The sequence below is a fragment of the Arabidopsis thaliana genome, chromosome 5, assembly GCF_000001735.4.
Source record: "Arabidopsis thaliana chromosome 5, partial sequence".
In the NCBI taxonomy this organism is placed as follows: Eukaryota; Viridiplantae; Streptophyta; class Magnoliopsida; order Brassicales; family Brassicaceae; genus Arabidopsis; species Arabidopsis thaliana.
Genome location: NC_003076.8, coordinates 4,870,877 through 4,895,749, shown reverse-complemented (window position 1 = coordinate 4,895,749; position 24,873 = coordinate 4,870,877). Strand labels below are relative to the sequence as shown.

Here is a 24,873-nt window from a genome sequence, read left to right as displayed (position 1 = left end):
GAATTTTGTAAAATGTGAAGGTTTGATGTTTAAATAAACTTGATTAAGAAGTAATCTCCAATTTTAGAAATTCACCGCTAAGGATGGATATCCGTCATTATTTGTTTGTGGATGGTTTCTATGTTTTTATTTTAAAATTTATTATTTTTAGCTCCCAAATGTTTTCTTTGTTTAGGTTTTATTTGGGATAAAAATAGGAGGATTCATTATATTTCTTAGATTATATACTAGTTTTGAGTGATTACCTATTTTGGTTATGTTTGTCAATTGATCTTTTGATTCAATAGAAAAAATCTAGACTGGTGGTGGACATGCTATGTTGCTTTGTTCATAAAGGTCTTTGATTTTGTATCTATTAAACATTAAGAAGTCTATTTCTTGTGGGTTGTGAACCTTTCATATGGTTACTAACATTTCATTTTCGTTACAAAGTTCACTCAAGCAAAAAATCATTGAGACTATTATATATATCTTCCATGGGATAAATATTGATTTGTTTTGGGGAAAATAATATTATAATTGATATTTTAAGTTCTTATATATGAGTAAAAATAGAAATGTTATTAGGTTGTTTTTCGGTACAAAAAGTAAGAATAAGCGTTCACTTAGACTGTAAATAAATACTTATTTCTCATGTAAAAACTTCTATTAAAAAAAATTAAAATGATTTGAACTTATGGCTGATATCAAACAGATTATGTTTTACTGTTGCTAAAGGAACTTCATGAGGCTTTGATTCGTTTCGCAGACAAATTTAGCTTTCAAATGTTCCAAAGTTTCTCTGTTCAACCTAAAATGGTAAGCATTTGCTTCCTTCTTGTAAGAAGCAAACTTAAAAGAAAGAGACAATTTCCATTTTTTCAGCAAAAAAGCATAAAACTATCTGTATATGTTTTATAAAGGAAAATGCTTATTTCTCAATCTTCAAACCAATTTTAGAAACAAACATATATTTATGCTTCATTATTACTTCCTTCTCAATTCACTTCTTTATTCTTTTGGTTTTTATTCTCATATCATATGATATGATATGCGTATGATCTTTGGTGAAAAATATCGGCTAATTAATTATTCTGTCTACGACTACAATTATGTTTATGTGTATGCATATATAAGAATTACAATCATTACTTGAAAGACATTTTGATGGCATCTTGTATATCATCTGACCAGAAACTGTCATAAAAAATATATATATATAAATAAGCTATACCATTATATATGCTTATTTAAAAGGGAAAAATTTCTTTGTAATTTTTATTTTTTTTCGTTTAAGTATCTAAGGTAAGAAAAAATCAAAGGCTATAGAATTAAAGTTCTGTTGGAGCATATTTAGCTCCTCTTTGTTCATGCAAAAGACAAATTAAACAGCCTTCTCTTTTTATCTTTTGATTTTCGTTTGTTCTTTTCTTATATAAATGTGGTGAGAAGAAAATGCCAATTTGTTTTCAAAGAAAATGAATACCGCAGTATTGTATATATGTAGATTTTTAGACAAACCCATCTCAACAAGAATTATAATTAAAGGGATAATTTTCTTCTTTCAACAAATAAGAAAAATAAATTAAACCCAGTGTTTTTGTTTCATTTTTTCCCTTTGAAACAAAATATTCATTGTGGAATCAAAAACCTTGAAATTCAAGAGTTCCACATTTGAACAAAAGAAAGAAAAAAGCCATCGACTTTACCCATATATATGCCATAAGATCAACCACAGTTTCTTTCCATTAATTTGGAAGAAACTATTCCTTCGAGTTTCTTCAAATTTGTATTATTAGTTTTTTTTTTTGTATTGTACAATTTGATAAAAACATGATCTCCTGGCTCGATATCTACCATGTTGTTTCAGCAACTGTTCCTCTCTATGTCTCAATGACATTAGGTTTCCTCTCTGCAAGACATCTAAAGCTCTTCTCACCCGAACAATGCGCAGGCATCAACAAATTCGTGGCCAAATTCTCCATCCCTTTGCTTTCTTTTCAAATAATCTCTGAAAACAACCCCTTCAAGATGAGCCCTAAACTCATTCTCTCTGATATTCTCCAGAAATTCTTAGTCGTTGTTGTATTAGCCATGGTTTTAAGATTCTGGCATCCAACAGGAGGAAGAGGAGGAAAATTGGGTTGGGTCATAACCGGATTATCTATATCGGTGTTGCCAAATACTCTCATTCTTGGAATGCCAATCTTGAGTGCCATCTATGGAGATGAAGCTGCGAGCATCTTGGAGCAGATTGTTGTCTTGCAAAGCTTGATTTGGTACACCATCTTGCTCTTTTTGTTCGAGCTTAACGCCGCAAGGGCGTTACCATCTTCTGGAGCTTCCCTAGAACATACAGGTAACTAAAAATCATTCCGTTTTTTCGATAAAAAATGATTTACCCTAATTAAATCTTGGTTTCTTGTAAAACAAGGCAATGACCAGGAAGAGGCTAATATAGAGGACGAGCCAAAAGAAGAAGAGGACGAAGAAGAAGTAGCAATAGTGAGAACAAGATCTGTTGGAACTATGAAGATTCTATTGAAGGCTTGGAGAAAGCTTATAATCAATCCAAATACATACGCAACATTGATCGGAATCATTTGGGCTACTTTACATTTCAGGTGTGAAAACAAAACTCTCTTATATTTAACACTGCAATCATATCTTTTGTGATAAATCATCTTACACATCTAAAGATTCAATCTTTATCATCTTACATATTCAAACACTTCCTTTTCTCTTTTTCAAAAAGAAAAGCGATAATTTAGTAGTGAGTTTCCCCTATTTTAAGCTTTCTGTTTGATCATTTTTCGCATCTACAAATTCATTTTTTTTAATATTTTAAAATCGAAAAGTGATAGTCAAGTGATATTCCCAACTATTAAGATTAGCTTCTTTTTTTAATAGTTTGTATCAAATGTTACTCATGTTTTTATTTATTTTCTCCAATAGATTGGGATGGAATTTGCCTGAGATGATTGATAAATCAATACATTTATTATCTGATGGAGGCTTAGGAATGGCCATGTTCAGCTTAGGTAAGCTATATATCTATACAAAAAAAAAAAAAAAACTAAACTTTCATGATTGGAAATTAAATTTAATTTAACAAAAAATGAAACAGGTCTGTTCATGGCATCACAAAGTAGTATCATAGCATGTGGTACAAAAATGGCGATTATAACAATGCTGCTCAAGTTCGTATTAGGACCTGCTCTTATGATTGCTTCTGCGTATTGCATCAGATTAAAAAGTACTCTCTTCAAAGTAGCAATATTACAGGTGAAAATATTAAAATTAATAATCCGTTAATAATAAAATCTGTCATATATATGTTTTTGTCGATTGATTTATTGTGTTGTAGGCAGCATTGCCTCAAGGAGTAGTGCCATTTGTTTTTGCAAAAGAGTATAATCTTCACCCGGAGATCATTAGTACTGGGTAAATAAATATATTTCTTGATTTGATTTTTTTTTTTCCTTCTTCTTATTACAATTTTTTTGAAATTTATTTTTGTGGTTTTTATTGTTTTGCTTTTTCAGGGTGATATTTGGAATGCTAATTGCCTTACCAACAACTTTGGCATATTATTTTCTATTGGACCTATGAATATGACATGTTCAAAAAAAAAACATGTTTTATACGTAGGCTCTTAATTTTGGATTTTATATGGTATTTAATTTAGTCATAGTTTTTTAGATGTTGAAATTATAAAGCTAATAATGTCAACCATTCTCTTTAATTATTGTAAATCATTTTTCTCCTGATATTAAATTAGAAAAAAACATGTCAACTAGTAAAATCAAAATTTTGACTTATTCTTTTTAAAAAATAGGATAATAGATACTATATAGGAGTAAATATAAAAGAACACCATTTAAGAAAATTTAAATATCACATTAATAAGAACAATTCAGATGGTTAACTCTAAGAAAATAAATAGACATTGTCAAAGACTCAACAACAAAAAAAAAATTATATAAAAATAAATAAATTTTGGGGATGAAGAAAACTAGAGAGTACACGGCCTGCTTTGCTTGCCACGCAATGAAAAATGGAAAAAAGCCATAAAAAAATAAAATAAGAATACGAAAATCAAATAAAAAACATAAAAAAAATGCCTTGGAGAGAGGGGAATATATAATCAACGGTTGATAAAGAGGGACACCGACTCATGTCATATTAATCTAACGGCTGAGATATTTTTACTTGATAAGCAGGGAAATACAATATTATAATATAAATTAATTTAGGGTTACCCTTTCTTCTTCCCCTTATATACACAAACACCACACCTCATTTTCTCCAGAATCCTCCATTACTCTTCTTCTCGACTTCGGAATCTTTCAAAGCTTCTTCGATTTTTCCAGAGGCAATCATGGTTAAAGGTCCAGGACTCTACACTGAAATCGGCAAAAAGGCCAGAGGTACGATCTCTCTCTCTTTCTCTATGGTGACGCGAATGTGACTGTTGTTGACATTTCGTAAACATTTGAGCTCTTTTCTGATCTGGGTTTAGGTTGATATTCATTGAATCGGTTAGGGTTTCTCATTCCTGGTTTTATTCCGATTTCTATCGGTCACGCTTAGGTCGTTGAAATTTGAATAGATGCATAAAAAGTTAAATATTCGTGTTTTGTGAGCTGATTGATAATATCTGTGTTCGTTTCCGTCAGATTTATGCTATCCGTTTCGTTTATCTGTATAGATAGAATAACAAGACTGGTTCTCTGGGTTTCAATTTTTGGGTCACTCGTTGATTAGCTGGTTTTGAAATTTTTTATCTTGGATCTGGAAAATGTCTATCAAGGATACAGAGTAGTTGTCTCGTGTTGAACTTTTCTATTTGAGTTGAATCTGAAGGTTTTTGAATGCTATTGTAGATCTTCTGTACAGGGATTACCAAGGAGACCAGAAATTCAGTGTCACCACTTACTCTTCAACTGGTGTTGTAAGTTTTTATTATTGTTTTTATTTCTGTCAATTCTCTATTTTGTTGGTGCGATGGGTTTATTGTTAGTGATAAAATTGAGATTTGTCTAGTTTTCTGTTATGTCAAATTTGGTTGTACAGTTTGTTTTCATGTGTACTCTCACTTGACTCTTTCTTGTGTCGAATGGTGATAAATTTGTAGGCGATCACTACAACGGGAACAAACAAAGGAAGCTTGTTTTTGGGTGATGTTGCTACCCAAGTGAAGAACAACAACTTCACTGCTGATGTCAAAGTTTCCACTGATTCTTCTGTAAGTAGACTTTTTAGCTTTAGCTGTTTCTAGTAGATATATGATGTTGCCGATTGCTGCTGGAGTATTCAATTGATTTTTTTTTGTGTGTGAATAATTTCAGCTTTTGACCACTCTTACCTTTGATGAGCCTGCCCCTGGACTGAAAGTTATTGTTCAGGCTAAGTTGCCCGATCACAAATCTGGAAAGGTATATAACTCCACCAGCTTTCTTTTCTTTCTGTTCCGTTTTTTTAAAGGTTGGTATGTTGGAGATAACCATTATTTGTTGTTTTCTGAGCAGGCTGAGGTTCAGTATTTCCATGACTATGCTGGTATCTCTACCAGCGTTGGATTCACAGCTACCCCGATTGTCAACTTCTCCGGTGTGGTTGGAACCAATGGTTTGTCTCTTGGTACTGATGTGGCCTATAACACCGAATCTGGCAACTTCAAACATTTCAATGCTGGTTTCAACTTCACCAAGGATGATTTGACTGCTTCCCTCATTCTGTAAGTGCCTCCCTCCATATGAAATGATGACTTGAGATTTTAATGCTGCTGGTTTTAAAAGAGTTGTTTCTTAAACTGTTTTTTTTCAGGAATGACAAAGGTGAGAAATTGAATGCATCCTACTACCAGATTGTGAGCCCGTCGACTGTGGTTGGAGCTGAGATTAGCCACAACTTCACGACCAAAGAGAACGCCATCACTGTCGGAACTCAACACGCGCTTGACCCATTGACCACAGTGAAGGCAAGAGTGAACAATGCTGGTGTGGCTAACGCTCTGATCCAACATGAGTGGCGTCCAAAGTCGTTCTTCACCGTTTCTGGAGAGGTTGATTCTAAGGCGATCGATAAGAGTGCCAAGGTTGGGATTGCTCTCGCTCTCAAGCCCTGAGAAGATACCACCAAATGGGCCCTGAAGTGGGTAGAATAGGTGTTATTTCTTTTTCGTCTTCAAATCTTTGGACAAATCGCTGTCTGGTTTGCTAAACAATCTTTCATTTGTTTTTTTTGTTCGGTGTTGGGATTTGTAGAAAATAAAAGAGAAAAATACTATTGAAAGGATCGTCTTTGACGATAAAGAACCATTAAGATCGTTTTACTTGGCTCTCTCTCTTTTATTTTCCGCCTCTGCTACAATACTCTGTTCCATATCTTTTACTTGGTTCTCTCTTTTATTTTCTGCCTCTGCTATACTTTGTTCCATTTGGAGTTCCCTTAGTGGATTTTTCTATGAGGTTCTTCTTACATGTCTAATTAATTTTGTCTAGTTGGTCAGATTTTTATCTGAGGTTTAGCCAACAAGATAGGTACACCTTCAATAGCACCTGTACTGATTCTTACATAGAACCAAAAAGTCATCAGTTTTATTATTCTTCAAACCAAAGAACCAAAAGCAAGAGAAGTAGAACCTATTCCGATTAGAGCTTTGGACTGTATCGTGTTCATCAAAACCCCTTCTTTTCGAGCCAACACATCGATCATCTCGAAACCAACCTGAAAACAACACAAAGTTGTAGCATTGCCGAGATCAAATCCAGCAAATCAGTAAAAGAAAAAGATTGTGTCTTGTTCCATGATACTTGTTTCCTGGATTGCCCAACCCAACGATAAGCCAAGGAGTGTACTCTACTTTGAATCTATCATTCTGACCACCAGAAGTAGATGAACAAACACGATACCTCTGTTTCCGGGATACTGGCTTTTGCGTTTGAAAATGGTAGATACTTGGTGTTTTCAATTTATAAAGAGCATCAAAAATGTTTTCAATTTATAACTTTTCTATGCTTTCAGCAATGGAAGACAAAATCAGTTTTTTTTTTTTCCATTTGGATTTACCCTTCTCCATCGTACATTATTAATCAATTAAAGAGTTACCCTAACGTTGTTTAAAAATATCTCCTTGTTGCTTAAAAACGACGATAAAAGCTTGAGCCTTCTAGCTCTGTTCGTTTGTGGCCTATTTCCACCACGTAAGAGCTATGTAGTTGCTCCTTTAGGCTTTGGCGAAGGAATCTGATGTCGATAAGGCGAAGAACCATGAGGACTAGACAGTGTTCGAAACACGGGTTGGTGTTGCCCGTTTCTTGATCCAAATCCTTGGGATCGACCTGACCCATTTTTCAAACGTTCAGCTTGCATTGTCTGGAAGTAGTAAGAAGAGCTTGCCATGTCTTTCAGATGCGGAAGTGGTTTAAGTGCTTCCACAACATCACTCATCTTTGGCCTAATCTTGGGGTCACGGCTAAGACATTGTGCAGCAAGCTGAGTCACTTTTTGAGCACCTTTGATTGAAAAATGGCCCTCAAGCCTCGGATCAAGTAACCGGTAAAACCTTCTCTTGTCAAGAAGATGCGGTCTTGCCCATTCCACTAAGTTGTGCTCACCATTTGGGCGGTTTTTGTCCATAGATCGTCGTCCAGTCAACATTTCAAGTAGAACCACCCCAAAACTATAAACATCGCTCTTTGATGTCAAGTGACCTTAACAAGTTCAACAGGAAGCAAATCAACAAAGATGTAAACATTGAATGTTTTCAAGTTGAAGAAAATGGATGAAACCAAAGAGGACTCACCGGTCATTACATATTCGGGAGCAGCATAGCCATATGTACCCATAACCCTAGTAGAAACATGGGTTTTGCCTTCATCAGGAGCATCTTTGGCAAGTCCAAAATCTGATAGTTTTGCATTGTAGTCCTGACAATGGGATTTATTGGTTAAAAAATTTGCAAATATAAGATGTTGATCCTAAAGAGTAAGAGATACGTACTGCATCAAGTAAAATGTTTGATGTTTTGAAATCTCGATATATAACAGGCTTCAAAGCTTCTTCATGGAGGAAACTGAGACCTTTTGCAGCACCTAATGCAATCTTCATCCGGATAGACCAAGGAAGAGGCAAGGACCCTTTAAACATGAAAGCACCAGTATCATAAGAAAAACGATTAAACATGGAAACAACTTTAAAATGGTTTGATTTATACATACTTCTGAAAAGGTGATTCTCCAGACTTCCTCTAGGCATAAACTCATACACAAGCAACCTTTGATCATCTTCAATGCAATAACCAACAAGCTTAACTAGATTTGGATGGAGAAGGTTACCAAGGAAATTAATCTCAGCCTGCAATTGCAACAAGCAGGAACACATTCAGAAAACAACAAGTGATCAAATCAAAAGAAACAGAAGAAGAAGTGTCTCTTACAAGCCATTCTTTGTGACCTTGAAGTCCATCAGGATTTAAGGTTTTGACTGCAACCGTAAGACCAGTACCAGGTTTAACAGGAGCAGTACCGTTTTCTTCGATCCATCCTTTAAAGACACAACCAAAACCACCTTCTCCAAGAAGACTCTCGGGTCTGAAATTTCTAGTAGATAGCTTAAGATCATTGAAAGTAAACTTCCGGAGGTGAGAAGAAATGTTAAGTTCTTCACTGATGACTGGAGTAGATGAAGAGCTTTCTGCATTGCTAGTTGTTGTTGTGGAGGAAACTTGACCAACTGGTTGATCATTTGATTTCTCATTTGCCGATTTACTTTCCATTGTTGTAACTACAAAAAGTAAAGAGGTCATCAAATATGTAAAGCTCAGATTCATTAAGAAAGTAAAGAGGTAATCAAATAAAACTCCAAATACAATCACAGTTCAAAATTACACTTAACTCTTATGTCCCTAAATTTGGTAACAAGGAAGCTTGAAAAAGGGTTAGATCACAAGCATCACGTGAATTTTGCAAAGATAGTCATATATAACAAAAACCCTTAATGGAAACATACATATAGCTGAGAAGACAATTATAGAAACAAAACCCACAAAAAAGATTGTTCATTTATTCAATTCCAACAAAATCCAAAAATGGAGAAATCAGAGAAGTTATGTTTACCAGTGCAGTTAGAGCCATAGATAGAAGAAGAAGAAGCATCAAGGTCTGATTTTGAAGGTATGCAACCAATCATAAACCTAAATTTGACCCAGCAACCACTTGCTTCTCCTTCTTCTTCTTCTTCATTTCTACTTTTATTATCATCACCATTCTTCTTCTTGTGATTCTTATTCTCAGTCTCTTTAGGTTTCTCCGATTTCCAATTCCCTTTAGCTTTAACAGCATCCAAACCCATCTCACCAAAGACAGACAGAGATTAATCAGACCACCATAGCTTTTCCCCAAATCAGTCGAGAAAACAAAATCCAGGAAAAAGGAGTGATTTTTTTCTGTGAGAAAAGCAGTGAGATTCACTGGGAATGGATCAAAGCCCAAGTCGCGGAATTTTAGTCAAAAAGGGGAATTGATGTCTGCGGAAATAGAGAGAGAGAAGATGTGCAGAAGAAAGACTAGACTAGGCAGAGAGAGAGAGAGAGAGAGAACGAGCAAAGAGGAAGGAATCATGAAAAGAAAAGTGAGATTTTTTCACATGTGCTTCTACAGTAGTTACTTAATTTACATGATATAAAGATTAACAATTTAATAATCACCGGGATTTTTTTCATTAATTATTTCATAATTATAAGCTTTTCCTTGGTTTACAAAACCTCCAGGATTTGTGTTGTGTCTGTTTTATTTTTGTCTGGTTGGAACCAATTATCAATTCGTGTTTAGTTCTTTGGGAATATCAAAGGTACGAATCAAATTCCATTTCGTTTTTAACTCTTTCTTCTTTCTCGGTATATGTATCATCTTTTGTCTTAAGAATATACATCAAAGCAAACGACAAGTAGAAGCTTGGAAATTTTCCATAATGCTAAATCAATTAGCAATTGTTTTTAACAATTTTTTTTGACGATTCTACAAAACAAAATGAACAATTTAGTGTACTCAATTAGAAACTACTAACAATTCAAAATTTTGATTCAAAAAATAAATGGATTAGGAATATCATCATCATTCATTAGTCATTAGTCACCCACTTTGTTGGCGTTTAGCTTTTGCCATTAGAGGTGTTCTTGTGGAAGGGCCAAAGTTTAACAAGACGTTCGAGAACAGCGGCGCTTTTAGAGAAGTAACCGGAGAAGCCTGCTGGAGTACACGGTGGAGGGAAATCCTCGGCTGGCATTGCAAATGGACGTATCATCTTCTCCATTGTCTCGAGGGTCAAACATGAACCAACCTCTTGAAGCCTTTCTGGTCCCATTATCGGAAGTGTGTGTTCTCGAAGCAATGATTCTGCTTCCTCGTCCTTCTTCTGATGTTATGTAACATAAACAAAAAAATACACTTCTTTTTAGTACTCGGGACTCATTTCCCATCCATAGACAAAAGGGTCTAAATAAGCTTGGCTCTTTACCTCTAAGGGAGACAAATCTGCGCCACGGCTAAATGTAAGTTCGATTCTAAATCGTTTCGGGTCGTCCAGAGATATCTGCAGGCAATAATTTTTATGTTTCAATGTCTGGTTTCTGACACGAGTGAGTATAACAACTTGAAAGCAAGAGTGAGAGAGAAAAGAGACGGGGTGATTTATAAAACCTCAGTGTTCTCAAACAGCCTTAGGACAACGTAGCTCATGTAATCAAGTTCTTTGGTTTTACATAGACGATCCAACGCGCTTTGGCAGACCAGACTTTCTTCTCCTTGAAGAGATTCGTCAAGATTACAATACCGTAGAACGTTCATCAGAGAGTGAATATGTGATTCCTGTCAATCGTTTCATAGAAGAAAAGTCATGTATAAATTCCACAGGCTTCACTACTGATTATAAAGCTAGTTGCATTGATCTAGTCATAAACCACATTCTAAAATTCTAAGAGTTCGAAGAGCCTTGTAGTGGCACTAAAATGTCAAAAAGACTTTTTTCCATTTCTGCCAGCCGGATGCTTGCATGTAGCTGGACATAAATAATTTGTAAGAAAGAGATCAGAAATGGAAGAAGGTACTCACAGATGTGAAGTAAAGACGTGTCCTCACATGACGTTCAGGCGTCATGACATTTGCATACCTAAAATGGAACACAATAAAAAGATGATATTAAGAAAGATGATGAAGATATATGATGCCACTTATAATCTAAAAGAGAGTTTTCGGTTACTTTGGATCTAGTCTGTATTTGGTTTCTTTATCATCATCTTCTTCTTTATTCTCTCCAGTGCTAGGCCGTCTCAACTCATCGCTTTTAACGAAAAGTTTTGGTTGACTATATCTATCCTCCTTTCTTGACGAATACAATGACACTGAGACTTGATCTTGACTGTTCTTCAATTCAGCAACACTCATGGCCTCTTCTCGAGTGTTCCTCAAGTCAATAAGGATTTTACCCAGCAGGCGCCGTGCAATCTTTATTTAGAAAACAAAAAAAAATAAAAAAAATGGTAAGTTGTGAGATCATCTGAGAAAACCCTGGACCCTCAGGGAAATTCCAAGAGAGGAAAAGTCAGATGCTATTGTGGAACTTAGAAGGCCAAGCTGAGAACACACACCTTTGAACCGATTTTGAGCTTTTGCTGTGGATTGATCCCATACTCATTTGGGATTACACCATCTGCAAGCAACTGCAACCACATAACACATAAGTGGCCCTAATCAACACAGTCCACGATCGAAATGCAAAACGGAGATGTACAATAAAAAATGGAACAGTTTAAATCTGGAAATCTAGGACGCATTGGCTAGTAGTGGTAAAGTAAAACTGTCTGAGCAAGACAACTGGAAATACCATCGAAATTTCAAATAGTGGAAGAGATACTACAGCTATTTATTCAGCTCATACCTGCGCTACTTTGAAGAGTTCGTCTAGTCCTTTTAGATCGAGATGAGAATTATGTAACAGGTCATACCTGGTGTTGACAACACATTCACGATATATTAAGAATGGAGAAACTAAAGCAAGGATCAATCTAGATACACACTAAATCATCAACATAATAGACTTAAACACATAGCTTACTTGCATGAATCGTAAACATCAGGAATCTGCGTAATGTCAAACCGCCTGCATTCAATTCCAACGATCAGTGCCATTTCTAAAACTCAAACAGAGAATAAGAGAGCATATGGCCATTTACTTACTCTCTTCTTTCGTTGTAGAGATCCCTTTCGAGTTTTCTCCACCGGGCAAACATCAAAAGGAACCCTTCACTACCACAAGGTAATCCGGCAGCAATCCGACCAACGTCAATGTTTGACTTGCCAAGGGCCTTGGCTTGATCATATGGAGGGACTACATCATAAGCGCTAGGCTCAGCGAGATTCTCGTGTTCATCTTGTGCAAGTAGCCTTACTTGTTCAGTCACCTTTTTAGCTAATTTTACCTATTTATTTAAGAAGTAAACAGAGAAGTAACGTTATTTTGTGCTCTCCAGTAAACCTTTTTCTTGCGCCAAGTAGTTAAAACACTTGACATTCCATTTTAACAAAGAATACTATTTAACAATGGAAAAAATATGCAGCTAAAAAATGCAAACGGTAGTGATGATGGCTTGTAGCATATATACAATTCATAAAACAGATAGAAAGCCCACTATCCGGGTTCCATGATGCTAATAGACTAAAGTAAAGGTCGAAAAAACATGGGCGTACCAATTCAGGTAGGTGCTCATCAGCGTGAGGAGGAAGTCCAGCCCCATCAGTCATCCAAGGTAATTCAGAAGAGACGTGATCATGTACCATCTTTGAGCCGGCGGTTATGATCTCATTCAGTTGAGCCTGCAGGCAAGTTGGGAAAGCAATTCAGAGCTGTAAAATATTACACATGGTTGTTACTGTACATATGGGAATATAATTCACCCTTCTTTTCCCAAATGAAATTCAACCATCTAAGCCATGCATGAAAAACCATTAGTTCAAACATTCGATGAGTAAGTGCATTGGAAAGGCCTCTATTTAGTCAATTTAGAAAGAAAACTTTCGGTGTATTAGAGATAGATCCAATCTAGAACGTTATGAATGTCACTACTGACTATTGGTTGATGCTTCTAAATAGCACCTAAACATCCTTTCATTCGTCTCATATCTGCTGAAGCCACAATCAAGATGTAGTAAAGAGAGAGACAAACCTTAGCTGCTTCCATTTCACTGCTGGCATTATCAAGGCCATCCAACATGGAAGAGTCCTTACTTACCAGAGAAACCTAGAGAAAAAGATAAGACATTTAATGATTATGACATTGCCAGGCACTATACTAGCTAGGTAAAAGAAAATGGCAAACCAGGATTGGGGTCAGCTGTCCTTCTAGGTCAAGCAGGCCTTTGGCAAAAGCAGCTGCAGACATCTGCATACATTCATATCATATCTCAGTGCAACCGATGAGGAATATCCAGAAGATATAGTGAACATTTGAATGCTCAATGGTCATCGTCAATACGAAATCGGCAGAAAGTTGTACCTGAACACGTCCCTCGTCAGAGCTGTAAATTTTAAGGTCGTGACGGTATGTACTATGGAGACGGAGCAAACCGGTACCTTCCCCTGAAAGCATATCCCCAGTTTTTCATTAACCACTTAGAAATAAATGTATATTGATCAACACAACTACAATGGACTGTTTCAGAAAATTGTATGAGACATATGGAAGGTAGAATATGAAATGATTGGACAAATCAAGCAGGTAATGTGTTGTCACCTGGATACATATTGTTTCGAAAGTATCTACCAAGCTCTTCGGCCTGTGGAAAAAATTAAGCAAACATCAAAGAAATCAGAGATGAATTCCTCAACTGCCTGCACTGGTGTTAGGTAGCCATACACTAACTATTACCAATACCAGTACTGAACTTTGCACTGCATTTGACATACTCGTCTGCTAACAAATATAGTGTTACCTGCTTTCTACCAGCATGAGTTAGAACACCCCCGTATTTCAGAACCATAAGAGCTTCCACTGGGCGTTCCTCTTCGCCTTCACCATCACTTTTTGGTACGTTAACCCATTTCAACGGCTTCAGTTGAACCTTCCTGTATATGCCAGAGAAATGCCCACCCTGCAAATTTTACACATCTATAACATGAGACTGAGTTTGCAGGCTGTAACTGTTACTGTACAGCTAATTACAAGGACTATAAACAATACAATGGGACTGCGAAATGGATATAGCTCAGAGAAAAGAAAGAAAAAATAAGATTTTGAAGGCACACAACCTCTTCAAGAACGGCTTTAACTTGCCGAAGCTTGTCAGCGTGTTCAAGGTCTTCTGCATCACTATCACTTTCACCTGATCTAAACATCAAACATAAATACAATAAGTTAGTTGCCAGATTTAAAATTGTACTCATGAATTACATCACTAGTTAATGTCAATGAAGCATATTCGTCAATACAGAAAAAGCTTTACCGGGATGATCATAAACAAAAGTCCAGTTCAGCAAAGGAATTTGTAACAAGTAGAAAATTAACATATGAAAGCCACTGTTTGGTTAGCTCACTCATTCAAGTTAAATTTCTTTCAGTTCATCCATGAAATTCTTGAATCCACTGGTTCTCTTAATCAGTAAAAAATTTTTGTATTCCAGAGTACCACTTAAGCAAGGAAAGGCTTAAATACTGCAAGCATAACTCAAGTTATAAGATCATTATTAGGGGTCTACCTTGCACGAGGAATTAACATTCTTGTGGCATCCAATAGATCTTGCAATTGGACGGCAGTTTTAAGTTTTGTCTGTAAAAAAGGAAAAAAAAAATACACGGTATCAGAAAATCCCTATAGGCGGGGCAAAGTTGAAGGTGGAAAATCCCAAGCCTCTCACCTCAGCTCTTGGTTTTCCTCCATTGTACTTCAACATCAGGTTTAACAGTTTCTCCTCTGTAACTTTTAGTTTCACTTTCTGCTTGGGGGTTCTATCACCACTGTCAAGAGAAGATAAACAGAACTCAGGGCCTGGGTGAACAGAGAGGAGTTAAGAGAGGACAGGTGATCATATGCTAAAACATACTGCCGAACAATAGCAATGACACAGCGTAGCTCCTCTGACTGCCCAAAAGTTCCGATGATGCCACTTCCTTGGCGGGTAAGACCTTCATTAGATTGGACAGGTTCGTTGATTTTCCATGGCAGAATGGGAGGAATTGTTGAAGAAAGATGAGGAGCCTTTGCATCCAAAAACATTTTCCGTAGCACACAAGCAGCATCGTCGTAATACCTTACAGAGAAAGAGATCTGGTGACATTTCTGATTAAAACTCCAAATGAATACAAACTGAGAGTTCCAAAAGTGGATATGACGATGACACAGTGTTTATCTCAAATAATAAGCAATGAGCTCTGCCTCTACTAGCTTATGCCAAAATGTACGATCTTTTAGAAGGCAAAAGATGCTGCTAAAAACCTCTAGAATTGAAATTCACTCAATGAGATTAATTTATTAACTATAGAGCTAGGTCAGCGGCAGCAAATATACAATGATTTGTGATTTTCCTTGCGAAGATATAACTGAAACAATAAGCAGAACTGAGAAGAAAAATAGAAGTCCAGATTAGTGTCTCACTTATAGGAGTTCTTCACAAAACTCCATCCATTTACGTCACAAACATATGAACTTCCCTCAGATCGTAGGAGATCAAAACCGCAAACCTGCAGACATGAAAATAATTCCACTAATGCATTATACAATAATATCTTCAACTTTTCCAGGTAACAACATTTCGTAATCATTCCTTCAAACAAACTACACCAGAAGCAAGACTTTAACACTAAGTCTAATTCTATTGTGGAGAAGATATGAAAGAGAACATTTAAAAACAGTTCATTTGTAATCTACAATTACTTGATTTATTTTCTTATGTATTAAAATAAAAGAGTTAGCTCAACAATTTCCAATCTAAGCATTATGAGAGAGACTCAGGCATGTCTCCTTATTACTGTTGCACATATAAAATTATGAGGCGATAGAACTCTGCAAGACACAATGACAGTCAGATAACTGGAATAACCACATACCGCTTGCCTAAATGCAATGCAAACTTCTCTCGCCATTTGTTTCTCAGCAGGTGTAAGTAAAACTGGATATCTCACCTGTTCAATAAAATAACAATACTGATTTTTGATCAAATTCTATACCATCATAAGACATAAGTTACAATTCCTCTATATACTCGACGCCTTTAGTACCCTGTTAACCATAGCTCCATTGTTCATGGAAAAAGCGACATAAGATTTCATATGTGGAATGGTTTGGTAAAGATCAGCAGACTTACTTCCTTCCCATCTGGATTTCTCATTACTACACCATCAACAACAGGTGATTTTCTTGCTTCAGCGTGTGCATATTCGGGACCCACAGTGTAGACCTGTATTTCAGGGTAGACTGTCAGTCAAAAACTCGTCAAAGCCAAGCTTCAACCAAAACATAATCCAGAAAAAAAAAACTATTCCAGATAGCCTTACGACATGGAAAAATATCCATTGCAGGAACAAACAGGACAACAAAACAGCATAAGGACATTAACACGGCAACTATCTCAATTTATGAGACCTGGATAAACAAGAGCATAAAAACACATTCAATGTTTTAAGAAAGGTTAAGTAGCCTGGTCATGGATTAAAACAGAATAAGCTTATCTAGACAGCAACAAAAATCACAACCTTGACATCAGTTCCCCCAGTAGGCATAAACTCCTCATATATATAAGAACCTTCTCTCCTTACTCTTCTGACATCAGGATGAAACTCACTTGATCGATTCCCAACCTAAAACAAAAACATTGGGTCAGAAAGAAATATTGCTAACCACAGAAATGTGCCACAAATTATTACAATCATTTGAAACTAAAATGTTCAATCCGAGAAGAACCAATATCTGCAGAAAGACATTAGGTAGTGAACGAGCCAACTTCAGTAATGTACCAAGAAAATTAAAATAATATTAGACCAAGTTCAATTCACAGGAAGTCAAGTTCTGCAGAAAGAAGCAGTACCTTACGAAACAATTCTTTCATGCCTCCACCAGCTGAGCTAGGGTAGTATATCATTATACTATGGTCATCTCCTTTACAAGCATAAAAAATTTCATTATTAGTAGACAATTAAAAAAATCTGCAAATCAGGGAAACAATTGGGATCACTGCTGATATAGCAAGGAAAAATAATAGAAACTCAGAAACATCATTGTGTTCAATTAAATCACATTTCTTGAAAGTGTATCAGGCTGTAAATTTAAAATTCATCTACTATTTACATCCCACGCATATGCAGAGGGAAGACTGAATTAAACAAAACATAAAAAAACGATTTCACCTAATACACCAAATGTAAGAATATTTCAGTGACACATAATCAAACTTAGATTTGTAGTTCATGGGTAGTTTAAGAATGTTTCAGAAACTTTGATCAAAGATTTGAAAAGAGAAGCTCACCATTGACGGGCTTTTCCACAAATGGCTTCCAGAATCGTTCACCTTTAACCTCAACAAAATCTTCTTCCTCGACGAAATAATCAAGATCTTCGTCTGGTACTTTTCTATTGACACAAGCATATCTAGGAACTGGGATACCATACATCTCAAGATGCTATAGATGCCCATCAATAGAAAATTTTACTAATTTAGGAGAAAGTATGTAGCTCTTCTTATTCATGAACGACGGTAATGTGAAGAAAATAAATGAGTGGGAGACATGAAAAAAGAAAATGACATGGTGATTAGAAATGCACAGGCCAACTTTCATGCAATGTAAAATAGTTACCTCATACACTTTCCGGCGGTCATGAAGAAGATATTGGGGATCGAGTTCATTCACTAAAAAGGGCCTGAATATAGAAGTTTGAACTCAAAAGCCAAACTCAATTTATTTACTGAACAATCAACAAAGGTTAAAAAGGTAGAACTCACTTTCTTAAAGAAGAATATGCTTGAACTTTCTCAAGAGGATATCCAGAGGAATAGAAAGCAATCAAACAATCACAAATCGGCCAACTGAAACAGTAAAGGGAGTAAAGTCCCTGGTGAATTTGTGGTCCAAGAATATAATGGTACTTGATAATCATTAACTACACTCTCTCCATATAATCTAATAGAGAGAATTGGTACAAATCCATGAATTAAATAGGATAAAACCAAAAGTAAAAACGATATTCATAAATTTGTTTAGAGACGTACCTTTCTACTGGGTCTTCAAGTATGACCTTGTCCCCAAAATGTATAATCTAATAAAGTGGTAACAATGGGTCCATGAGATCACAAATAAAAAGGAAAAAAGAAGAGAATACACTATAGAGAATCCACAGAGACAGACACAAACAACTTGTAAAAATTACCCCAGGAAAACATCTTCCAATAAAATTGAAATCACAAATTAGAACTAAGTCTTTTCAAGAGACATTTTTATTCTCCAGGTGAAAAATCACCAAATGAAAAACCTGAGAAACATCAAATCCTCAATCATGAGAAAAATCGAGAAAGTGAAAAACTACCTCAAATTCGCCAAACGCATGTATCCTGTCCATAATTTGTCCCATGGGAGCTGAAAAAACCTAGAAAATCCACACACACGAACAATCTCAATAAGCGAGACATCAGAGTGAAATTGAAAACCTCACCGGAGTAACAACAGATTCAACGAAACTATCGCAATCTGTTCGTCAGAGCAAGAAAACGCGATAATAAAAGCACGAAAGGAAACAAAACCTCGGGGCCGCATTTCACCTTCTTTTCCATGACGCAGACTCCAATCGTTATCTTCTTATCAACACCAGCTCCTTCTTCCACCCCCATTTTCGCTCTCTCCTCCCGATACGAACCTCTTTCCGTTTCGTTCCTCGAACGACGTTCTCTCGTTCTCCGTCTGAAATCAGAGATTCACAAAACACAACGAAAAATTCGTTCAGAGAGAACAGAGACTAAATCGCTTGGGTTTGGAACAATCTCGGAATCATGGCCGCAACTAAGATAGGATCATAAATAGAAGAAACAGGTAGTGCATAACATGAGAGAGCAATGCGAGATCTCGCAGAGAAAAAGTCGAGGAGAAACGTTACTGGGGAAAATGATGATCACAAGCAGAGAGAGCAATAGCTAGAGATAGTGCGCTGATGGCACGAGGAAAGAGAGAGAGCCAGAAGATTCAGGCGTCAGAGGCGTTGCTTTGAATCAGAATTACAAAAAAAAAATGATTACCATTATATATAGATTTTGCTTGGTTTATTAAAATCATGGTCATTAATAATTTAATTAACCACCGACCGACAACTATACAAAACTCAAGTGAATTTTTAAAAAATAAGTGGATACATGATAATATTTACGGTGTTCTTTTTAGGAAGTTCTAAAATTGTGATTATTCTTGTGTATCCACAATTAAATATCACAATGTAATTATACACTAGTAAATTCACAATGCCTAATGAGAAGGTCAATAGAACGCGTTTTAAATTTTCAAGTAATCGAAATGGTCCATGTGTGTAGCCTATCAAATATATTGTTATCCAATCAAATGACTGAAAGAGCAAATGTTGAAGAAATATTGTCTGTTGGTTAAAGCCAAATTCTAAAATATTGTTGACTCATGGTTCGTCCACTAATTAGTTAAACAAAACGACTTGAAGTGGGGTTTATAATCTGGAAAAAAAAAACAGAATTAAACCGAGCTATAACGACATTTGTTATTAGAGAAGCTTTTTAATTCTTTATAATTATCAAATCTATCTCTTATAATTCTTCTTGCTTCACTCTGTTCTCTATAAATACTCGTTTCAATCTTTCTTTTTTCCCACTCTACAGAAAAAAAAAACTATAACAAAATCGGCGACGATGCCTAACAAACTCATTTTCTTCTTGATTCTCACATCAGATCAGTCATCATCTTGATGACATTGCAAGGCTCTTCCGGCGTAAATAACGGCGGTTATGTCAACCAATGCGCCGCTTGCAGGCACCAACGCCGTCGTTGCACACCGGACTGTTTCTTTCGTCCTTACTTTCCGGCGGAGCGACATCAAGAGTTCCAAAACTTTCATCGTCTACATTCCAATACCCGTCTCCAAAAAAAGCTCAAAGAATTAGGATTGTCTCCGGAGGAACAAAGAGAAGCAATGAGCTCGATCATATACGAATCCAACATACGCTCTCAATTCCCCGGCCCGTCGGTGGCTGTCACGAATACATTTTCCATCTTCGAACCCAAATCGCACTCGTCACCGCTGAACTACGTCGCACCCGTGATCAAATCACCGCCGCTTTCTTCAATCCCACCGCCGCCAGCTTCTTTAATTCCGCCGCTAACAACTTCTTAGATCCCTCCTCCGCCGTAAATCCTTTTCGAAACCTCACCGCAAACAACGACGATGGCACGATCGAATTCTTGAGCGGCGGAGGGTATTGTGGTAATTTCGTACACGAGGAGTGTGTGACTGAGACTAGGCCGTTAATCTTGGTTCGAATCTTTTTTTTTTTTTTTTTGGTAAAAGGTTGGTTCGAATCTTTCCCATGCAAATGCCAACGAAAATGACGTTAATCTTGAAGCGTTGGAACAAGAACAACTAGGTGGTGCTCCTCGTAACAACGATATCGAGAGAGTGTTTCGTGAATTCTTTACTGATGAGGAAATTATGTCTCTCTTGGAAGCTCAAGTTTCCCGCCACAAGTGGTACGTTTTCCGATTTCCTCATTTCATTACTTGCACTATTTAATTTTATGATTTTTTTTAGGATCAAAAACTGTTACATTATATGATTAAAACTACGCATAACTTTAAATATTTAATACAATGGCATAAACAAAAATATCTCCTTGTTTATTCTTGATTCCGTGTTTATGTCGTTCTATAACTTGAAAGAACTTTTTTTTTTTCACAGTTGGTAGTGCTTGCCAAAGTTTTTTTAATGTAGTAGTTAACATTTATTTGATTAGTTATGACTTTAGTGACTAGTCTAAAGATTAATAGACCGTATACTATATAGTATACATTTAAAGGAAGAATACGTGGGACCAATAAGCTATGCTTTTGGCCTAAAATGGCTTACGCATTTTATTATTATTTATAATTACACGATACCATCCTACTAATGCTGTTTCTTTTGTTTTTAATTAACAGTGCATATCAATCTATGACCAAGGATGATGACTTCCCATTTCCGTAGATCTTTCCACTTTGGGGATGAACTAGTCTCGATAGAGAAGAATATCTTTTGTACTTACTCTCTCTTTTTTTTTTCGTCGTACTTACTCTCTCGTAAAAATTCTTTTACTACTCTACATTCTCTTGTAGGCTTTTCTCCCATTTTCAATATGTAGATAACAAAAAAAAAAATTACTATACGAAAAGTAAAATACAGTTTAGACTTTCTGGATTCGTTTTAACATTATAGACTTTAAATAGGTCTGTACATTATTATCGAGAGAAAAAAAATCGGTTCAGTGTGTAACGCTAATTACTTGCACAAATTAAGAAAATCAATCTCTTAGTTTGGGTCTTTGGGAATTAATCATGTAAAGGCCGATAGAGGCCTTTGGTTTGTTCGACATTTTGACTCATCCATCCCCTTTAGTTGATATTTTGTATGTGGGCTTAAAGTGTTTCAATTCGGGCTTTCATAGATTTAAAGCCCATTAATCCTTGCGTGTTTAAGGGATTAGCATTACAGTGCTGATTAGTCAGCCTAATAGTCTGACAAAAGTCATTCAACAGTCAATAACTTAAAATGGGAAAGAATAAACTTGGAAGACCAGTTAAATGCTCTTCATTAATTTAAACCCTTTCCATACTACTCCTAAAAAAGTGTATCGTTTCTTAAGCAACCATTATATACTTACTAAAAAGAATTAGAAGATTTGAAATGACCATTTACTATTATTCAAACAATATATTTTCTTCAGAAATAGAAACTTTGACTGGGATAAAATGTACTTAAACTATCAGATAAATAACACATGATACTGTATAATGAATATTAAATCATTGTCAAAACATACATAAATCGGATAAAATTTAGAAGAAAAAAGTAAAAATTACAAAAATACCGTGAAACATTTTTTTTTGTAATATAAAGATATCGAACATACGAAAAGAACAGACCAACAAACAAACAAAAACACACCAATTCCTTCATTCATCTTCTCCATTTCGTAATTCGTACACTTCACTCTCAAGTCTCTCTAAGCCACAAACCACTGAAGAAGAATCCATCTAAGAGCTGTTAAAAATTGATGAAGCTTCGAATATGAAGAAATTGAAAAGCTATTACATGCAAGTTCGTAACCAGCAACAATCTCTTGACCGAAAATGGATTCTTCCATTAGCAATCGGATCCATTTGTTCTCTCTTTCTCTTGTTGCTAACGAACTTAGCTTCTTCTTCTGGTCAAACTCGTTTGATTCCATTTTCAGTTTACGGATTTAGATCCTCCGTCTTCGTCGAATCCAAGATAAATCCAGTATCCGTCTCACTCACCGTCTCCGTCTCTCCTCCTCCGCCGCCACGTCTCGCTTATCTAATCTCCGGCTCCTCTGGTGACGGTCAGATGCTGAAACGAACTCTAATGGCGCTTTATCATCCCAACAACCAGTACGTTGTTCATCTCGATCGGGAATCTTCACCGGAGGAACGATTGGATCTCAGTGGTTTTGTGGCGAATCATACTCTGTTTCAGAGATTTCAAAATGTTCGGATGATTGTTAAGGCTAATTTCGTTACGTATCGTGGTCCAACTATGGTGGCTAATACACTTCACGCTGCAGCGATTTTGCTTCGTGAAGGTGGTGATTGGGATTGGTTCATCAATCTCAGTGCCTCTGATTATCCTCTCGTAACACAAGATGGTAACGAAATTTAGATCTTATAATCTCAGACTCTGTTTATTGTTTTAATTGAATCATTTGAGGTTTATTATGTCGATTCGATTTTCAGATCTGTTGCATACGTTTTCGTATCTTCCTCGAGATCTCAATTTCATCGATCATACAAGCAACATTGGCTGGAAAGAGTGAGTTTAGCTAGCTACATTACAATCTACAACAGTTTGTTTTTGGCAACTTTCTCTGATAATTTTGGTAAAAACTTGTATAGGTCTCATAGAGCAAAGCCTATAATTATTGATCCTGGTTTGTATATGTCAAAGAAAGCTGATGTTTTCTGGGTTTCACAGAAGAGAAGTATGCCTACAGCTTTCAAACTCTTCACAGGTGCTTTCATTTTTCATAATCTTTCCTGTTTTGGGTAATCAACATAATGGGAATGTCTAAATGTAGAGTCTTCCTTAAATGTAGGATCCTTGTTACACTCATTGATGTGATATAACAATTCTTAGGCTCTAATGGTTTTTTGATGTTGTTGGTTAATAGGATCTGCGTGGATGATGTTATCTAGACCTTTTGTGGATTATTTCATATGGGGATGGGATAATCTTCCTCGAATTGTGTTAATGTATTACGCAAACTTCCTTTCATCGCCAGAAGGTTACTTCCACACTGTGATTTGCAATGCTCGAGAGTTTACCAACACAACGGTTAACAGTGACTTACATTTCATCTCATGGGACAATCCTCCAAAGCAACATCCTCACCATCTTACATTAGATGATTTCCAGAGAATGGTGGACAGTAACGCTCCTTTTGCTAGGAAATTCCGTAGAGATGAGCCTGTTCTCGATAAGATTGATTCGGAACTATTGTTTCGGAGTCACGGGATGGTCACTCCGGGTGGTTGGTGTATTGGTACGAGGGAAAACGGGAGCGATCCGTGTGCGGTGATTGGTGATACGTCGGTTATTAAACCTGGTCTTGGAGCTAAACGGATCGAGAAACTCATAACTTATTTGTTATCTACTGAGAATTTCAGACCACGGCAATGCCGGTAATGGCAAATTAGAGTTTTGTCATAGAGATGGTTACGTGGTTTTTCACACAAATGAACTGTATTGATTATCCGATACTTTGATATGGTTGTATAGAGATCTTTTTGGACTTTCTTCATTTGAGAAAGTGCAGAAATTTCGGGAAAGATCATTGATTATTGGAATTTGTCTTCTATTGCCGACCTAAAGTTTGGCCTTTTCCAACTTGATACCAATTTTATAGGTTTGTCACATATTAGTCATGTCCTTTTTATTGTTTGCATGATGAAGTTACCTGACTATTGTGACTAACATATAGGTGTTTCATTGATATTATTGCTTTTGAATTAATTTGATACATGATTCAATAACTCACATTGATATTGTTGTTTTAAATTTATAGATATACACCCATGTGACTAAGTGCAAATTACATGAGGGCCTATTGATGGTCACTACTCATTCCATGTGACTGACTGGTGGCAAAGATTTGGTTTGAATTTGATTTATCAAATGTTTTGGAAATATTATATTACTCAAGAAGTCAAGATTATATTACTTCTGCTCTGATTTTTTATTATCAAAGATTCTTAATGATAAACAAAAATCTCTAAAAGTCTGACATGTAAAATTTATTCAAAAAATCATCATAGCAGAAGCAAGAAGCTTATCAAATGAACATAGTAAAATGTCACAAAAATATATATAATGGCTCTCATTCAAAGCTGTCACATAACATTAAATATATATTTCATTAAAATGTCACAAAAATAGCAGAAGCAAAAATATATTTATATTTCTAACAAGAATCCATATCGAATACTGACAAATAAACAATTGAGAACAGAGTTTGGTCTAAAATTCTCAGTCACGGTTTCATATACGGACCAATTGTGGCAGTATTTGCTCATCAACTGAAACTGTAACAAAATATCCATATTAGTAAATATAAAACAAAGAAGAAATG

At 35.9% G+C, this 24,873-nt stretch overlaps 6 protein-coding genes across 13 annotated transcripts; 4 read left to right on the top strand and 2 right to left on the bottom strand.

Moving 5' to 3' along the window:
• The first annotated feature begins 1,636 nt into the window (after positions 1 to 1,636).
• Positions 1,637 to 3,734, top strand: PIN8 (Auxin efflux carrier family protein). Its single transcript, NM_121514.2, has 6 exons — positions 1,637 to 2,338; positions 2,414 to 2,603; positions 2,935 to 3,020; positions 3,107 to 3,264; positions 3,347 to 3,423; positions 3,525 to 3,734. Exons 1-6 carry the CDS (start codon positions 1,813 to 1,815, stop codon positions 3,589 to 3,591), a joined length of 1,104 nt encoding a protein of 367 aa, NP_197014.1. The 5' UTR covers positions 1,637 to 1,812; the 3' UTR covers positions 3,592 to 3,734.
• Positions 3,735 to 4,146: 412 nt separating this feature from the next.
• Positions 4,147 to 6,786, top strand: VDAC3 (voltage dependent anion channel 3). Of its 2 annotated transcripts, NM_001203385.1 has the most exons (7): positions 4,147 to 4,409; positions 4,866 to 4,933; positions 5,117 to 5,227; positions 5,331 to 5,417; positions 5,511 to 5,719; positions 5,809 to 6,227; positions 6,580 to 6,786. In NM_001203385.1, exons 1-6 carry the CDS (start codon positions 4,361 to 4,363, stop codon positions 6,107 to 6,109), a joined length of 825 nt encoding a protein of 274 aa, NP_001190314.1. In that variant the 5' UTR covers positions 4,147 to 4,360; the 3' UTR covers positions 6,110 to 6,227; positions 6,580 to 6,786. The 2 variants fall into 2 exon arrangements, with proteins under 2 accessions (NP_001190314.1, NP_197013.1); NM_121513.5 differs by lacking the exon at positions 6,580 to 6,786 and having other exon boundaries at positions 4,177 to 4,409; positions 5,809 to 6,457.
• Positions 6,787 to 6,932: 146 nt separating this feature from the next.
• AT5G15080 (Protein kinase superfamily protein) lies at positions 6,933 to 9,721 on the bottom strand. The gene is made up of 6 exons (NM_121512.5): positions 9,102 to 9,721; positions 8,423 to 8,769; positions 8,205 to 8,340; positions 7,987 to 8,123; positions 7,790 to 7,913; positions 6,933 to 7,697 (listed from the first exon to the last, which is right to left on the bottom strand). Exons 1-6 carry the CDS (start codon positions 9,334 to 9,336, stop codon positions 7,195 to 7,197), a joined length of 1,482 nt encoding a protein of 493 aa, NP_197012.1. The 5' UTR covers positions 9,337 to 9,721; the 3' UTR covers positions 6,933 to 7,194.
• Positions 9,722 to 9,913: 192 nt separating this feature from the next.
• Positions 9,914 to 19,235, bottom strand: AT5G15070 (Phosphoglycerate mutase-like family protein). Of its 7 annotated transcripts, none has more exons than NM_001343386.1 (31): positions 19,116 to 19,235; positions 18,766 to 18,922; positions 18,552 to 18,611; positions 18,238 to 18,284; positions 17,971 to 18,054; positions 17,825 to 17,888; positions 17,497 to 17,650; positions 17,059 to 17,129; positions 16,727 to 16,831; positions 16,339 to 16,431; positions 16,082 to 16,156; positions 15,630 to 15,715; positions 15,079 to 15,285; positions 14,893 to 14,992; positions 14,734 to 14,804; positions 14,287 to 14,365; positions 13,971 to 14,129; positions 13,772 to 13,814; positions 13,535 to 13,617; positions 13,358 to 13,420; positions 13,205 to 13,279; positions 12,729 to 12,854; positions 12,219 to 12,460; positions 12,097 to 12,141; positions 11,920 to 11,986; positions 11,630 to 11,701; positions 11,242 to 11,486; positions 11,094 to 11,151; positions 10,683 to 10,850; positions 10,501 to 10,575; positions 9,914 to 10,398 (listed from the first exon to the last, which is right to left on the bottom strand). In NM_001343386.1, the coding sequence occupies exons 2-31, from the start codon at positions 18,850 to 18,852 to the stop codon at positions 10,135 to 10,137; spliced, it is 3,168 nt and encodes a 1,055-aa protein (NP_001330694.1). In that variant the 5' UTR covers positions 18,853 to 18,922; positions 19,116 to 19,235; the 3' UTR covers positions 9,914 to 10,134. The 7 variants fall into 7 exon arrangements, with proteins under 7 accessions (NP_001330694.1, NP_568308.1, NP_001330695.1 ...); NM_121511.2 differs by having other exon boundaries at positions 18,784 to 18,922; NM_001203384.1 differs by having other exon boundaries at positions 10,048 to 10,398; positions 10,501 to 10,605; positions 18,784 to 18,922; positions 19,116 to 19,162.
• Positions 19,236 to 19,800: 565 nt separating this feature from the next.
• AT5G15060 (Lateral organ boundaries (LOB) domain family protein) lies at positions 19,801 to 21,418 on the top strand. The gene is made up of 2 exons (NM_121510.2): positions 19,801 to 20,722; positions 21,170 to 21,418. The coding sequence occupies exon 1, from the start codon at positions 19,944 to 19,946 to the stop codon at positions 20,367 to 20,369; it is 426 nt and encodes a 141-aa protein (NP_197010.2). The 5' UTR covers positions 19,801 to 19,943; the 3' UTR covers positions 20,370 to 20,722; positions 21,170 to 21,418.
• A 648-nt stretch (positions 21,419 to 22,066) lies between these two features.
• On the top strand, positions 22,067 to 24,219 carry AT5G15050 (Core-2/I-branching beta-1,6-N-acetylglucosaminyltransferase family protein). The gene is made up of 4 exons (NM_121509.3): positions 22,067 to 22,893; positions 22,982 to 23,057; positions 23,141 to 23,256; positions 23,416 to 24,219. The coding sequence occupies exons 1-4, from the start codon at positions 22,296 to 22,298 to the stop codon at positions 23,928 to 23,930; spliced, it is 1,305 nt and encodes a 434-aa protein (NP_197009.1). The 5' UTR covers positions 22,067 to 22,295; the 3' UTR covers positions 23,931 to 24,219.
• The last annotated feature ends 654 nt before the right edge of the window (positions 24,220 to 24,873 follow it).